This window comes from Nelumbo nucifera, chromosome 3 (assembly GCF_055504915.1).
Source record: "Nelumbo nucifera cultivar China Antique chromosome 3, China Antique-T2T, whole genome shotgun sequence".
Classification (NCBI taxonomy): domain Eukaryota; kingdom Viridiplantae; phylum Streptophyta; class Magnoliopsida; order Proteales; family Nelumbonaceae; genus Nelumbo; species Nelumbo nucifera.
This window is the reverse complement of record NC_142651.1, coordinates 9,001,228-9,018,107: the sequence shown is the minus strand read 5'-3', so window position 1 is coordinate 9,018,107 and position 16,880 is coordinate 9,001,228. Positions and strand designations below refer to the sequence as shown.

The following is a 16,880-nucleotide window of genomic DNA, read 5'->3' as shown; positions in this document are numbered from 1 at the left end:
GGAAGCTTTAAAAGTCCATGGGTGTAGTGATACTTAAATTGCGGATGGCAAGGGCTGTCATAAATTTGTCCTTATATTCCTGACGAATTAATGGGCCTAAAAGCCCTACCACTCACGGACCGACAAGTTTGTCCAAGTTTTTGAAATTATATTCTAGATTTTCTCTGTTACGTCCTCATGCTACGGTTGTGGTGGTCTGAACCTGCAGCCTGCAGGTCTGGTTTATTTATTGTTCTCAATCGATCCGGGTAGACTTCAAAAATCAAAAGCCCGGCCGGCAATTAATTGACCTGCTAGAAGCTTGTACTGGTTTAATCGGAATCATTTTTCGGAATTTGTTCTCTCATTAACTGAACCGGTGGATTTAAAGTTAAACCGACACAGACAAACAAAAGAAAAAATTTGGGATGGATTGGTACGTGTTTGGTCACGTGAAAAATTGCTACCCGTTGGTAGAACGAATGAAGGGTAAGGTCCTATAGCACATTCCAACCGTTTACTGCGTCTCAATGACAAGTACGGAACATGTTGTTAATACAGGCTGAAATGTGCATATAGGGTGATTTTAAAGCGCATTTTGTGAGGACAGATGTATACTCTCGTAGGTGAAGCTTGAAATTAGGAATGCAAACGGATTTGATCTAATTTGAATCAAGTATATTCAAATCCGATTCACAATTTTCATGTCAGATCCAATTGATTCAATTTGAATTTGAATCCTATCAGTAAGTTGGACCTTCGGATCTATCTGATCCGATTTTTTTCTTTAAAAATTAATAAATTGTTAAAAAATAAAATATACTAATTTAAATACAATAAAAACAAAAAAAAATGCAAGTATTATTTAATTATTTTCATTATATATATGTTTTATAAAAAGTAAATAACATAACAAATTTATAATATATATATATATATATAAATAAATAAATAATATATATGTATTATATATATTTATATTTATAAATATATAATATATTGAAATCAAATCTTCTCGAATCTAATAGAGATAATCTAAATCCGATTTCTAATCGAATCCTATTTTCTGATTTAATCCGAATTCGACCAAATAAGATCGGATCTCAATCGGATCAGATCATCCGATCCATTTGCACCCTTACCTGAAATGCAAGCTCGATGGGTTGATTATTTATTTATTTTAATCTAACGATTGGCTGATTATTCATTTATTTTAATCTAACGACTAGCTGGTTTTTGCAAAGAGAGGGAAACAGTACACGTGGTCACACTAAGCCACACGTGGCAAGGGCAAATAAGCCCATGCATCCCTGCAAAGTGCAAATGGGTGATACATGATGATACTTACAAGATTCTAGGGTCGTACGTGCGGACAGCGTACGTATAGATGTAGATGAAGTTAATATCAATATTTAGTGTAAATGCAACATCAGCATCAAGTCGGCAAGTTGTAATCCGATGGAAATTTATTAATTAACAATAAGACAGAGAATTAGTGTATGTATAAAAATGCCAATGCCAGACTTGCCAGTTTTGCAAAATAACATATGTAAGTGTGAAATCGTCTCTCCGTGCCTCCATGGGAAGCTGAAGCTGTGGATCCGTCCCATCTGGAAGCTTTTGTCTTTTTCTCTTCTTCTACGCCAATCCCATCTCCCACGACCACACCATGATCCCATCTAGGATTATGGCGACAATCCGCTCTCTGCTTCAACTTCCCGGTTCCCATCAGATCCTACTATAGAGCCCACGCATCTGATTGATGGATTTAATATGGATTTTTCTTGAAATAATTGTAAATCAAAAGAAGAGATTAAGATGGTTTAAAAAAAAAAAAAAACAGATGACGACGTAGAGACAAACATAGGAATCCAATTAAAGGGACACCTTGTTGTTTAATTTTTTACATTCTTCCAAGTTAAAATTCCACTCAAATCAATCAACATGAATTAAAATTAAAAGTAATGTCCCTTTCTCCAAGGATTTCACGTGAGAGTAAACCCAAGTATCCATCTTCTCTTCACCCCTAGTCTAGTGTTTCATTTCTTCAAGGAAGGCCTAAAGTAAGAAAAAATATTCAACGTTTACACAGGAAAGTGCTTTGGCAATTGTAATGCCGAACGTGACACTCTGTGTTGCTCTGCTCTGGTTATCAGAGCAATTTCTTGAACCGAAAGAAAAAATAAAAAATCCAACTTGCTTGCTATGGATGTCAATCCTTGCAACAGATTAAGGTAGGATAATTAATTAAGTGATTACCTTATTCTTAATTTCACTGCTCCTGTGCTATTTTCAAATTAAAAAACTAAAACAATAATGAACTAAGGAGGCAAATCTAAAATATGTCTCTCTCAACTCCACGAAGCTAATAGTACTGTTTTGTGTGATTAATGTGAACCATGTAAATTGAATCTATAACTGGTCACATGTGACAATGTAGCCTTTGCTTTGAATCCTCAAAATTAGACGTCAAACTGTTTTAATTTTTAATCTTAATATTTTTAATACTACGACCATAACCCTTTCAATGACAAATCTTTGGCTATTTTCATTTTCTGCACATGATACATTACCTCCTCATTCAGTTCCTTTTGCTTGACTTTTCTCTAAAAACTGTCGGTTGCAACTACCCCATGGCCAGAGGAACGTAATTCTCACTCTGAATAACCCCTTTCGATCTAATCAAACCCAACCCTAAATCCCCACTGTTCAAGTGAGGGGAGGATTAGATCTTTTCCTTGGCCTGATCAAGCGATGCAAAAGGATCGGATTGGATTCAAATTGAGGTATATTTGAGTCCAATTTGATGGTATAAATATAGTAGGTCCAATCCAATTTAAAGATCTGATTGGATCCCACAATATTGATAATCCAAATCCGAATTCAAATCTGTTAAAGGATCGATGTTGAATATCTAAACATGATTCGGTCTGATTTAATTTTTCAAATTTTTTTAAAAAAAAAAAAGATATAACAATTTATATAAAAACAAAAATAATATGAAAATTTATTGGATGCATCCCTAAATTTTTAATCACCTTTATTTATTTTTGCTCTATGGAACTACGCAACAAGGTAGCCCATCTCCAAGACCCATAAGTCAAATAACCCGCAAAACCTGTTGCAGGTAGGAGTACTCGATCTCAAGTATCCACCACAACCAGGTAAAATACCTTACGAACCAGCCATTTGGCACCTTGGGCAAATTTACCTGCCACCCGCTTTTCCCATACATTTGACCTTGTCAACAATATTGGGTTTTGTTGTCCAATATATGAGGGCTGAATATGAATATATTGAAGTCTCCACAGGTACCGAGTTACCGACCGTGCATGGTAATTAATTATCAACTAGTGAACCAAGTATAAGAAAGTCCGTCCCAAGTGTTGTAGTTGTACAAATTAAAGCCGCGCCAAATCTACATTTTCTTGCTTTCTAACACATGCAACACGCGGCTGGCTATCCCATTAGCTTGAAAGAAACCAAACGCATGCACGGAAACTGTCGGTTATCAGTGTAAGATGGTTGAAATGTTTCAGAAAGGCCAAGGACCAAAGGTTATAATCCACCAAGTAGCAACAATTTAACCTCTTGGCTCTAGCTCAGTACTGCAGTATCCACTATCCACCGCTAACTTGTCTCTTATCTTCTCCCTTGTCACTTGTGAATAAGCTTAGAGTGGACGAGGAGGATCCACTCCATCCAATAAGTGGGAATGCGACTCTGCACTCTCGTTCGTTCTCAATATGAGACCAATGTAGACACGACGTCAACGAGAAGGCAGCGAGAAGGCGCTCATTGGATCACCACTCTTCTCAAGTCTGAACATGCCGACTCCGGCTCGAATGAATTATTCATGTCCAAAAGGCAGATCTAGGAAGGTCCGTCCTCGGTCCTCCTCAAAGGTACTGCTGCAGTTGAAAACTTGACATTCGAGTACTACGTTTACGTAGTATTTTGTTATTTGGTACGCTGCGTGTATGGCAATGGACGATACCGCCGAGAGGTAGTCACTATTCACTAGTCACTAGTCAGTCGGAAATCCGAATGTGGAAAATATTCATCCGAGACTTTTTTTTTTTTCGTCCTCGTCGCAGGGCCAATTCATGTTGGCTTCGAAACTGCCAAATCCAAAGCCAGACCCAATTCAGTGACGCCAACAGGAATCAAAGCAAAACCGGGGGAAGATCTCAGGACAAGAATTACCGCCCTTACGTGTATTGCAGAGGCTACCTAGCCCTGAGTCCCTGACCCCTCCCTGTTCAGATGCCCAGTCAATCAGTCCTGCATCCAGACTTTGGAATTGGTATAATAATTTATTTTACGTGTAGTCCGCGATGGCCGGACCAATAATTACAACCGATCTTGAACCAGATAACATGGCAAAGATTGTAGGGTTTCATCATGCACGGGCTGATGGGCTGGTATCAGATTGGAGACGAATGTGCCAATAAGCTCGGTTTTGGCTTAATTGGAGATAGGAGGAAGTCTTTTACTATAAATGTGTCAGTGTTGGCTTCATTCTAGATCGAGTTACAGTAATGGGGCATAAGCTTGCAAATTCTTTCATTGAATTCAATATTTCCACTATGTATATTCACTTCACATGCTTCCATTTTCAATTGCAGCAATAAAAATCACTTCACATGTTTTTATTTTTATCCTTCCGTACTTATTATAATACTTATTTGCTTAATTATTTAACTATGCTGTTTATAGAAGTGCGAACGTACTCCTTCCAATTTGTGAATTTAGTGGTTAATTATTTAACTTCCCTCTCTTTCAAATCAAAGCGAGAATATTCCGTGAACCTCTTTCACCAATATTCACGCCTCGGTGGCTCCTATTTTAGGCTACAGATCTACTTCAAACAAGCGCAAGCCCTGTCTTTACTGGCTACAAAATCCAATCAGGAGAGAGTTTTGATACATCTGATAAATGTAAGGATCACCTATGACATAATTAGAAAATGTAGGGGTGTTTCTGGTCCAATTTGATGCGATTTGGAGAAGATTTCGTACCAAAAACCGGTTTAAGAGGAGCTCAGATTTCCTACCCTCAAATTCTTCCATACGGGAGATTGTATTTCCAATACAGGGAAGTGGTGTCTTGCGGGAAAGAGATGAGATGGTTTAAAACAAGGTTTTTAAAACCGAATCCGTAACCAACGATTCAGGGGTTCAGTTCTTGGGTTAAATGGTCCAACCGTTTGTATCAAACAGATGGCCTGTTCTGACAAAAGAAATAAAAAATGGCTAAAAACCACTGGTTCGACCATTTATGTCAGCGGTTTGCTGGACAAATCAATGGTTTTTGCCCAGAAAGATGGTTCTGAAATAAAATGGAACCGGTTATTCCCGATTTTTCTAGTCTAACTTTCTGATCCCATACAGCTTTGAAAACCATGGTTTAAAAGCCCCACTACATATTTGCCTCCCCCTTGAACTGGAAAAGGAAAATGTTTCCTTTTTAAATGTATTCCTTAAAAAGGATTCACCCATCAATTTTATTGTGATAATCAATGTTTTCGAATCGCTGTTGACCCAGACGGTTGGATCATTAGGTCTGAGAATCGTTGAAGTAATCGGTTCTATTTTACTCCAAACCCGATCTCTTACAAAAAATTGTTGAACTGATCATTGATCGGACCCAGAGGATTGAACCATTCGACCTGAGAACCGTCCAGGCAACCAGTTTTATGTTACCGCAAACCTGATCCCTGGCCAAAACCATTGAATTAATCAGCGACATACTGACTCGGATGACCAAACTGTCGATCCATTCAACAAAAAAATAGTCATTAGGCAGATATTTTACAACCCCAACAACCTGATGACTTGCAACGGAGCTCAATCAACCAGACCAGACTGGAAACTATGTTTGGTGATCAAGCAGGTTAGGGTTACACCATTTTCACTGGATTATGCGAAGTAAATAAGCTTGTTTCGAAGTAGGGCTACCCTTAAAACAATAAAATGAAAAAAAATAAAAGAGTTGATTGAATTGAAGCAGGAAAATCAATATTGTCTTAAATTTTTCTTTCGATTGGGGTTTTTTTACAGGGAATTCAAAGATGATGACTAGACTCAGAAGGAGCACCCAATACCATAATTGTGGAATTCAGATCAATATCTATGTATGCATCAGGAGATTAGGAGGACAAATTTGTTTTGTAAGTTGTAACGTTTTATCTCTCATTTGTTGTATAAATGTATAATTTCGAAGTAGGCTTATTCTTAGAAGTCTATAAAATTGTATTTGTACTCCTTCCAAACTGAGCGAAATTGCAAATGAATTGAGTGCAAAATCTAATTTTTTTTAGGTTCTTAACTCTGATCTACTATTGTTCTAGGTTTTACTTTGTTTTATTTATTTGCAATATAAAAAAAGTAAGATAAAAAGCATAAGTGAACCAGAATTTCCACTTTGTTCATTTTCACTACCTTGCATTTGCTAATGCGATTGAAATTGTTCAAAATTTCATTATACCCTAGCTAATATGCTTGAAGAGGTGCATTGGGATTTTGAACGTCGCACTTTTTTTACCATGATTGCACCGCAAAGAAATGGGTCCAGATGTAATAGGTACGTCAGGTAAGCATAATGAGTGAATACCTAATAGTTGTGCGACACCTGTCCAGTTAATGTGTTTTTCATCTGAACATTTTTCTTCCATTAAATATGAATTATCTATTATTTTATTATTTTTTTTCTAATGTTCATTGTCTTCTCCCTCCGAAGGCGAAACAGAGGCAACCACCTTGAGCTTCTCCCTGATGATCCCTCTTTTCTCATCCTCTCCATCTCTTTCCCTCATTCTTTTCTTCTGTTATCTTTTCTATTTTTTCCTTTCCTTTCCTTTTCCTCCTCCTCCCACGAGCCATAGTCGCAGTTCTCCATGTTCGTTGTTCCCCATCGACAAGAACAGATGACTTGCGGCAATGCAATCCATCTCAGATTCCCCATTCGATTTTAATAGAAACCCAACCTCTTTTGGTCCCGTTTACTTCTCTAGTTTTCCTTCTTATCACCCCATTGTCGTTGCTCTATCATTCTAATTATTAATCGAGCTCCTGTTCTGTGAACTCTATTGTTCGAACTAGTGGCTATATTGACCAAAATCCAAGAAAATCATCACCAATCGAGTGCTAACTATCCTAGATTGGATCGGATTAAAAGTCCTTTGCAGCATCGTTGCTCAGGCCAAAATTTTGATGTAGGTATGTCTCTTCTCCTCTACTATTTTCCCTTTTTCGTTTTTTACTTATTAATTCTAAGAAAAGAAAAACATTTAAATGAAAAGTACATTAACTGGGACAGGTGTTACACAACTATTAGGTGTTCACTCATTATATTTACCTAACGTGCCTACTACATCGGGACCCGAAAGAAATGGTGGACACTTTGAACCATTTCTCTAGGTACTTTTCTTGTTTCTATATTAGAGGTTTTTTGAACAAAATATAAGAGGAAAAAAAGAGAAAATTTAACCAAACTATCCATTTGCCACATTTTTTTTTTTTGAAAGAAATCCATTTGCCACCTAACTTATCCTGTTAAAGTACTCTCATATATGAGAGCATGGCTTTGTTAATAATTTATATCCGTTATCGTATGTCACTGCACCCAAATTTGCAAGAGAATCCATCCATCCTTGTACCTACTTGTTCAATAATAATTTCTATCCATAAAAAAAAAAAAGGAAAAGCAGGTTAGTAATCGAGTTGTGGTCCTTTTGGATAATGTATCAAATTCTGAGTGAGTTCAAAATTTACAGGTGGCGCCTTTAGGGAGCATGTCAATATGAGTTATTATAATTTGCCACCTAGCTTAAACTAAACCATATCAGTCAGACTCTGGACGATCTAACTGCGGGTGACTGCCAATGAAATAGTTGTTCGTGAGTGTTCATTTATAAATGTGCGATGTGACGTGCAGACAAGTCATATCAAGGATTTTCACTGTCAAAACAGACAGACATGAGAAGATCGGCCATTCAAGACCAGTGGCTACTGCCTACTACTGGCTAGATAGCTGCTACCTTTCTGATAGATAACAAATAGACAGTGATAGAAACCCCTATTGTTTATCAGACAGGGGTATAAGCATCGTGATTCGTGACATGAGCTTTATTTTTATTTTTATTTTTTTTAGATAAAACAGGATCCACTCAAAACATCGAGACAAACGGTACCCCTTGTACAAAAAGTTGAGTTAGTAGATGAGGGTGGACTACTGTGCCAAAAAATTGTAGTTCCAGGAAGCCTACGACATATGTAGTACGTGTGCTCTTAGAACTCCATTTCTATTTTCATAAATCAGTTTAATATATTAAGGAAAAAAGAGAGAAGCTCCATACTTCCATTCAAAAGGGGCTTTCCATGCCAACTGGTGTTTTCAGTGTTTCCTCCAATCTTCAGTAGAGCTTCCTTTGCATCTGACACAAAAACTGCTTCAGTAATGCCTATCACGATCAGCTTTTTCAAGCCCCTGATAATTGTCCAAAGATCAGCTTCTGTGGCGTCATTTGCATAACAGGGTTGTACTTCTACAATGGAGGCACCCTGAGTATAAGAGGTTAGATATAATCATGTGGTTGCTTTGTGTGTGGTTGTGTCCCAAGACCCATCAAAAGTAATACGGGAGTTGAAGTTCCAATGTATTAATGCTGTGTTCTCTGCTTATAACTGCAAACTGGAGAGAATCTCTAAATTATAACTGCACTAAACTGGAGAGAATCCTTTAGAGAAACATGTCTGCCTGAAGAATGATCTCAAGCGGATTTGGTGTTCTTCCCCTAAAAAAACACATCATTTCTATGGTTCCGTATATTTGCCAAGCCTTTCTGACCTGCAAATCCGTCTGACCACCATTCTAAGGCCCCGTTTGGTTCATAAGTATAGAGGTTTTGAAATAGAATTGGAATAACCTATCCCGATTCTAACTGTTTGGTTGGGTGGAAACAGAATCCCATTCCTTTTTCTGTTGGAATGGCATTCCCCCATTTGAGGGAATGGCCATTCTCTGTCCTTCCCTTAGAAATGAAACCTTATTCCTTTTGATTCTAATTTACATTCCCACTCATGTATGAACCAAACAGATTATGAGAATGGATCATTTGAATTCCAAGTCCAATTTCGACTGCAAAGCAAATGGACCCTAAGAGATCCAGATTTCAAGAGCATATGAATTTTTCTGAATTTACTCCTATCTGAGCTGCTAACCACACAACTCGTGTGAAATTACATTCAAATTTGAATTGATGAAACTATGTTTTAGTGGCTTGATGACAGAAAGGGCAGTCAATTTCATTCCTTTGTCTCAGAACCCAGATCGATTGTTTGGTTCTTATTGCATTTAATAGAAATTTCTACCCAAAAAGCAAACATTTTTTGGGAGCTTTGACCTTCCAAAATTTGGACCATTTGATTGCGGAGAGTTGTTGTGATCCTTCAGTATCAGTAATGAAACATCTGTAAGTTGATCTGAAAGTAAATTGTCTATTTTTTTTGTGACTTACGTTTGTATGGTTGGTTCTGCATGGAGATGGGGGTGTTTTAGATTTGGTGCACACTTCTGTCAATAAAGACTTCTGATAAGAAGAGATTATTCCATTCTCCTTGATCGGTAATGAGGTATTTTACTTTCTAGTTGTTAATGGTTATTTGGTCAGTTGATATTCTAAGGCTATATTTGGGAGTGTTTATTTGGGCCATTAAGCAATTATTGGTATTTGGAAAATAAACCTAAAAGAAGTGTTTATTTTAAAAATAAGGGCTTATTTTTTAAGTTCAAATTTCTAGCTTTTTTAAGTGCTTATACGATAAGCACTTATTCAATTTTTTTTTTCTTCCAAAATCATTCCTAGTGGAATTTTAAAATACCACTTATAAAATTATCCCTAGTTGAATTTTATAAAAGTAATTTCATAAAAATTCTTTTGTAAAATTACTTGTATAAAGTGTTTTTATAAAAGTGCTTTTATGAAACCACTTTTATGAAAGCATTTTTATAAAAGCACTTTTAAGAAATTACTTTTATGAAAGCAATTTCAAGAAAGTACTTTTACAAAAACACTTTTATGAAAGTGCTTTTACGAAAGCACTTTAATAAGAACACTTTTACGAAATCACTTTATAAAAGTGCTTTCGTAATAAAAATATTTTTATAAAATTACTTTCATAAAAGCGTTTTTATAAAAGTACTTTCATAAAAGTGTTTTTATAAAAATAATTTAATAAACGTGCTTTCAAAGGGTATATTTTGAAAATTTGAAAGAAAATGAAAAACAAAATAGTCAGAAATGTTTATTTAAGTACTTATTAGAGAAAAAGGCTACCAAACGCCCAAGGGATCCATGGATCTACTATGTCATTTATTTTCTCTCCATTTCCAACTTGCTAGTGGATAAATTTGTCAAGCATTTTCTCTCTACTTCATCAGATTCTTCCACCAATAGGAATGAAAATGCTTCGCTTTGCATTCAAACAAACTTTTCCCTTTTAGATACTTTGCTCGTATTTGATTTATCCACATCTCCTCTCTCCCTTTCTAAAAGTCTCCATATTTGTTTTGAGAAAAAAACTCTGTTCATTGGCTCTGCCAACCTCAATTCCAACCCTCCTTTGTTCTTTGGTCTACAAATTTTTCTCCAAGAGATATTGTGACGTTGTTCTTAATCTTTGTCTCCTTTCCACCAGAAATTTCTTTGCATCATCTCCAATCTGGTGAGGACTTTTTTTTTGGAAACATATATGTCATCATTAGATAGGTGGGAATGCTCTGTGCCACTGATTGTAGCATAGTAGTTCTCCCTGCCCGAGAGAAGGCTTTCAGTTTGAAAATTTGCCTTCCACTTTAGAAGTCAGCTCCTTATAGAGGTGGGACTTACTTCTCTCCTCTTCTATCCAAGCCCCCAAGTATTTAGATTGTATGCCCATTATTTTCATAGACAGAGCTCTACTTACCATTTTTTTTATGGATTCTATGAGTGTTTTTGCTAAAAATTACCCTTGACTTGTTGTAGTTCATTTTTTCTGCTCTGTAGTCTCTCAAATCTTTTCGGCACTGATTTGACTACTGACTACTATGGAGTATGGTGAAGCTTCACATAGATGAAGATGCGTGACAGGTAGTGATGTGGGGATTTTGGGATGAAAGAAACAAAACGCCTATAATTTAGGCCCCTTGGAGAATTAATTTCTGATATAACTTACCTCTATAACCTGTGGACAGTCAATTCAGATTTGTTCGAAGTAATCTCAATTAATGATCTCAACAGAGAGAGGTTCACTCCTTTCTCTTTCTTCCGCACCCTCATCAAACAATCCCGAGACGACTAGTTGTTCTCGGTGATGGAAAGAAGACTCTAAACTTTGATGGGAAATGCTCTAAGTAGTCCTGGTTTAGCCGGCATTGGAAGCACAGTAAGAAGGGATGAAAGAAGCAACATATGCTGGTCTTTCGGTGGTCCAATTGGATTGGCCGACTCCACAAAGGCTGAGGTGATGGGTGCTGTCACTGTAATCGGAATAGTAAAAAATCCGGGAATGCAGAACGTAACCGTTGCAGGGGATTCATCAAATACCCTAAAGTGGCTAAGAAACAGGGAGGGGGGACCTTGGAGACTGAGCCACTATTTGGTAGAGGCCAGGGATTCTTTGGAATGCTTAAATTCTAATTTAGGCTGTGTTTGGAATCAGTGTAAAAGGTTATCGGAATAAAAGTACACCGCTGAAGTTTTACACTGAACTATGAAAATGACCTTTGATTTTTGAAAAATGTGATGGGTGAAGAGTGTAAAGTTTTACATCGACAAAATCGATGTAATATTTACATCAATAATCGATTATAATCTCCATTCCATCCAAACACACGTAAAATTGAACTGGAGTAGAGTTTTATGTCGATCATAATTACAATCTCCTTCCAAATGCAAATAAAATCGAACATGTGTAAACTTTTACACTGTTCTTGATTTACACTAATTCCAAACACAACTTTAGTTTGGATTCCAAGAGAACAAAACCATATAGCAGATGGCTTAGCCAAGTGTGGGGTGTTTTTGGATCATTTGTATAGTGACAAGTTTCCTCCTCTGTAATCTCTCGGGGATCCTCCCATTTTCTTTTATACATCTTGTCATGTACTTGTTCTTTCTTTAATGAATTCTAGTTACCTTTGCTCCTCCTGCTCCAAGTTTTACACTTTTCAAAGCTCCAAAATTGTTCTTATTGATTTAAAAGAGAAAATGAGACTTGCATTTCAATTATGAAAAGATTGCTGCAAGTTTTTTTTTTTTTGTTTCAATGGTTCATAGACTTTTTTTTCCTTTAAAAATCCAATCACTTAGGCTATGTTTGATTTGAAGGAAAAAGTAGGGAAAAGAAGGGAAAGATAAGAAAACCATTACAAATCCTGTATAGATTTCCTTGTCTTTTCCCTACCTTTTCCCTCAAACCAAATATAACCTTAATCACACAACATGTTCCATCCAATTGAAATTGGGTTTAGATTACAATCCAAATCATTCAATAAAAAAAAAAAATCTGATGTAAGCTGGAACCCTATTTGAACAATTTTCATTTTTCAAATCATGCAACCAAAACCCAAAAAGCTAATAGGCAGATGGATAGCTGAATGGCTCGACAATAGGAAAACTTTGGCTGCATTGTTAACAGGGGCCTTTCTCAAACTCATACAGATTCCTTTTAATAATATGAATGCCGGATAAATTGTGATGGGATCAGCTGCCCACAGAACGTGCCCACAGCCATCCCCTCCATGCACTGGGGACATCTCCCGTGCTTGTCATGGGGAGATACTCCCAATGCACGGATGGGATGGGCTGTGGTCTGTGGGTAATTGATCCTGTCTCGGATAAATTATAGGGTGAACTAGCGTATCATTCAAGGAGAGCGTTGTTGACAGCCCAGGCTGTTGAAAATTGACTACCAAAGTTTATCATCATAGTAACAAGTTAAACAAAATGTTAGGAATATCATTTTAAATAAATCGTTTATTTTACTTTATTTTAAGTATAATTAAGGGGTGTTTTACATCATGAATGTTTTTGTTTTCATTTACTTTTTTGGAATTACTACATTAACAAAAAGAACTGTGTTTTTATTTCCAGACTTTCTAAATTTTGAAATCAGAAATTAAAGAACATATTTTTTTTTGTATTTTTTTGAGGAACAATCTATTTTCCAGCCATGTCGTTTGAACCCGCAAGAAAAACAATTATGGAGATTGGACTTGTACTCATCACTTCCTATTTGCCATATATTTGACACATGAAAATTAGGATTCATCTTTTGATGGGTCCTACCCATTAAGATAATCTCAAAGTTAGGGGGCGTACTTGGTTGGGCTCTCGGGTTGAAAATTTGTTAAAATTTGAATGCACCTGCCTGAAAGTTCAGGCCCAATACATTGGATCCACCACTGCACCCTAGCTCAAAGTTGAAAATTAGGCCAAAGAACTCACTACCGGAAACATCACATATTTTTTTCGGAAGCCCGAAATATCACACTTATAATTAAATTAAGGGGTTTTTACTGTTCAGTTCACCCCTGGAAATCTTATTAAATTTGATATAGTAGCTCAATTTGTCCAAGGCGGATACTATTGTTAGAGCCTAGGACTTCTTAAACCGTCAGAGGACAAGATGGGAGACTGCTTTGGTACACAGAATTTGCGAAAAGTCTGAACATCATAATGGACCATGGCTATGCTGTGGTGACTTTAATGCCATAGTACACGATGGTGAAAAGGAAGGAGGTAGAAGTAGCAGCTCTTCAAGTAGAAGTGAATTTCAAAGGATTATCGATAATTGTAGTTTGATAGATATGGGGTTTTCTGGGAATAGGTGTATACTTGGACCAATAAAAGAGTAGGGTTGGCTGATGTAAGGGAGAGATTAGATAGAATGTTAGCAAACGGGGAATGGAGAATGATGTTTTCCCGTGCCACAATACTACATCTCACTGCAACTTGTTCAGACCATCGTCCTCTTTTGTTGAACTTAGTTGGTGACAAGGGGGTGTGCAGGAAGAGATTTAAGTTTGAGATGATGTGGACTAGACATGAACAATTTGAAGGAGTTGTATGGAGTAATCGGCAAAGGAATACAAATGGGTCCAATGTTTCGGAGGGTGGCCATTTATGTTATAAAATCAAAAGAATGAGATCAGCTCTTAGTAAGTGGAATCGACAAGTCTTTGGTAATGTCTTTCGTCAAATAGAGGAAAAACAAAGGGAACTGGAGACACACTCCAGTCGAGATATCCTACTGTTGAAGTGTTACAAAGAGAGAAGGAATTGGCAAGAGAGATGGATGACTTACTAGAGCGCGAGGAGATCTTTTGGCGACAACGGTCAAGAGAAAATTGGTTGCGATTAGGTGATCGAAACACGAAGTATTTTCATTTGTCTACTATTATTAATAGAAGGAGGTTGGCAATTGATAGATTGAAGAAGGAAGATGGCAGTTGGATTGATAATGAGGAAGAAATCAGAGATACTTTTGTGACGTACTTCTCAGACATCTTTACTTCTACCAACCCGGTCATATCATCTGCAATCAAGGAGTTGTTACACCCACACATTACACTAGAAGAAAACGAGGAGCTATGTAGAGTCCCCACGTACGAGGAGGTTAGAGATGTGGTCTTCCAACTGGGTCCTCTTAATGCTCATGGCCTTGATGGTATGTCAGCTATTTTTTTCCATAAAACTTGGCACATTATTGGTTTTGATATAGTTGCCTTGGTCCAATCTCTTTTTAATGGTGAAAATTTATATCCGGAAATTAACCTTACTAATATAGCTCTGATTCCAAGGGTAAAATTTCCGGATTCAGTGCATCACTTTCGGCCTATTAGTCTGTGTAATGTAATTTATAAAATTTTTTTAAACTCCTTGCAAATAGGCTAAGAGTGGTATTACATAAAATTATTTCTCCTTGCAAATGTCATCATTGGCCACGAGGTTGTTCATTATATGAAAAAGAAGAGAGGCAAACATGGAGTGGAGATTTCTGTATGAAGTTATGGAGGGTTTGGGGTTTTCATCTAATTGGATTCAATTAATTCGAATGTGTATCTCCACTACAAAATTGGTTGTCCTTGTTAATGGGGGTGGAGTCCAATAGTTTTGAACCAACAAGAGGTCTCCGTCAAGGTGATCTATTATCCCCGTATCTCTTTATATTGAGGATGAATGTGCTCTCCTTGGTGATAGACAAAAGCTATTGCAAGGGGAACGTTGCATGGAATAAGAATTGGTAGACGATGCCCGGTGGTATCTCACCTTTTATTTGCGGATGATCTTCTTTTATTTGGACGGGCTTCTCTACTAGAGATGAATGAGGTGGTTAACATTTTGGCCAAGTTTGGGAGTTGTTCTGGACAGGAGGTTAATTATGGAAAGTCTGGTATTTTATTTAGTAAGAATTTACCGAAACGACAAGGGAGGTTAATTGCTCGAAGTTTAGGTGTGGTGAGACTAGGTCGACGGGCAAGATACTTGGGGATGCCTCTTTGTATTGGACATCCAAGGTCTGAAAGCTACCAAGAAGTTGTGGATAGGATAAAGACAAGACTGACTGGCTGGAGGGCAAATTGTTTATCACAGATGGGGAGAACAGTGTTGATTAACAGTGTGCTGTCAGCTTTGCCAACATATACTATGTCAGTTCATTCCTTGCCAACTCAGACCTGTTCTATCATTGAAACCACTATGAAATCTTTCTTTTGGAATGGACATTCAGGTCCAGGTACTGATCTGCTATGGCAGAAAGCTTGTAGGCCAAAGAGATGTGGGGGATTGGGTATTCGGAAGATGAAATTATTCAATAATGCATTATTGACCAAAGTTGGTTGGAGACTTATGACAGAGGAGTCCTTCTGGAGTAAACTGTTAATAAAGAAATATGTTAAAGGCGCTGATTTCCTAACAGTCTCTGTGGGGAGTAGCAGCTCACCTTTTTGGAAAGGTCTCTGTAGGACCCGTAATCTATTACAAAGAGATTGTTGTAAAAGGGTGGGGAATGGGCTTACTATCAAAATATGGGGTGACCCTTGGTTGCCAGACTTAGAAGGTTTTATACTGCAGAGGCCGACAGAAGAGATTCATGATGGGGTTTCTTATGTTGCTGATCTTTTTACACAAAGCGGGCTATGGAACATGCGACTTATTTCTTCTATATCCCCTCTCGACGTTCAGCAAGCTATTACAAGAATTGGATTACCAAAGTATACCTCACAAGAAGATGAGTGGATCTGGACTTATGAGAGGGATGGAAAGTATAACTGTTAAATCAGTTTTTAACTTGTTGATTGGGAGTTGCATACATGAACAAGTTAATATACGACTGGTGCAAGGGTTAATTTTTACCGAAGACAACATGTTGACAGGAGGTGTTCTTTTTGTGCACAAGAAGAAGAAACACTTGAGCATTTATTTTGGTGGTGCAGTTTCTCAAAGGCTATCTGGTTTGGTAGTATCGGTTGGAGGCCGGATGGGGTGAGGGAGAACGCAATTGCTGAATGGTTAACAAATAGTGTTCAGCGAGTGAGTCTAATAGCAGATGCAGATGTTTTGTTGTTGCAATCGCAGGCTCTAGTAATATGGATGATTTGGCTAGCTAGGAATGATGTTATGTTCAATGGAGTTACGATTGTACCAGAACGAGTAATTGATAAAATAAGAAAATTCAGGATGGAGTTAGTAGAGCTACAAGCACATGTAGGGGATGAGTTACAGGTTCAGTATGAAGAAGACAGACAAATTAGCCAACAATATTTTTTGATGGTTCATATAAAGATGAAAAGGAAGCAGCGGCTTGTGTAGCAGTTGATGGCGATGGATGAAAGGGATGTTATTAGCTATGAAGGTG

At 37.3% G+C, this 16,880-nt stretch overlaps 1 protein-coding gene across 1 annotated transcript; it reads left to right on the top strand.

The window, feature by feature from the left end:
- Positions 1-14,314: 14,314 nt before the first annotated feature.
- LOC104593313 (uncharacterized) lies at positions 14,315-16,834 on the top strand. Its single transcript, XM_010253065.1, has 4 exons — positions 14,315-14,690; positions 14,745-14,824; positions 15,224-16,287; positions 16,459-16,834. The coding sequence occupies exons 1-4, from the start codon at positions 14,315-14,317 to the stop codon at positions 16,832-16,834; spliced, it is 1,896 nt and encodes a 631-aa protein (XP_010251367.1).
- The last annotated feature ends 46 nt before the right edge of the window (positions 16,835-16,880 follow it).

Bases quoted from the DNA above. Each gene is read 5' to 3' on its own strand.
- LOC104593313 (XM_010253065.1), top strand. From the start codon at position 14,315: ATGGATGACTTACTAGAGCGCGAGGAGATCTTTTGGCGACAACGGTCA. The intron at 14,691-14,744 runs GTATGTCAGCTA...GTTTTGATATAG, and splicing joins TAATGCTCATGGCCTTGATG to TTGCCTTGGTCCAATCTCTT. The intron at 14,825-15,223 runs GTAAAATTTCCG...CCTTGGTGATAG, and splicing joins ATATAGCTCTGATTCCAAGG to ACAAAAGCTATTGCAAGGGG.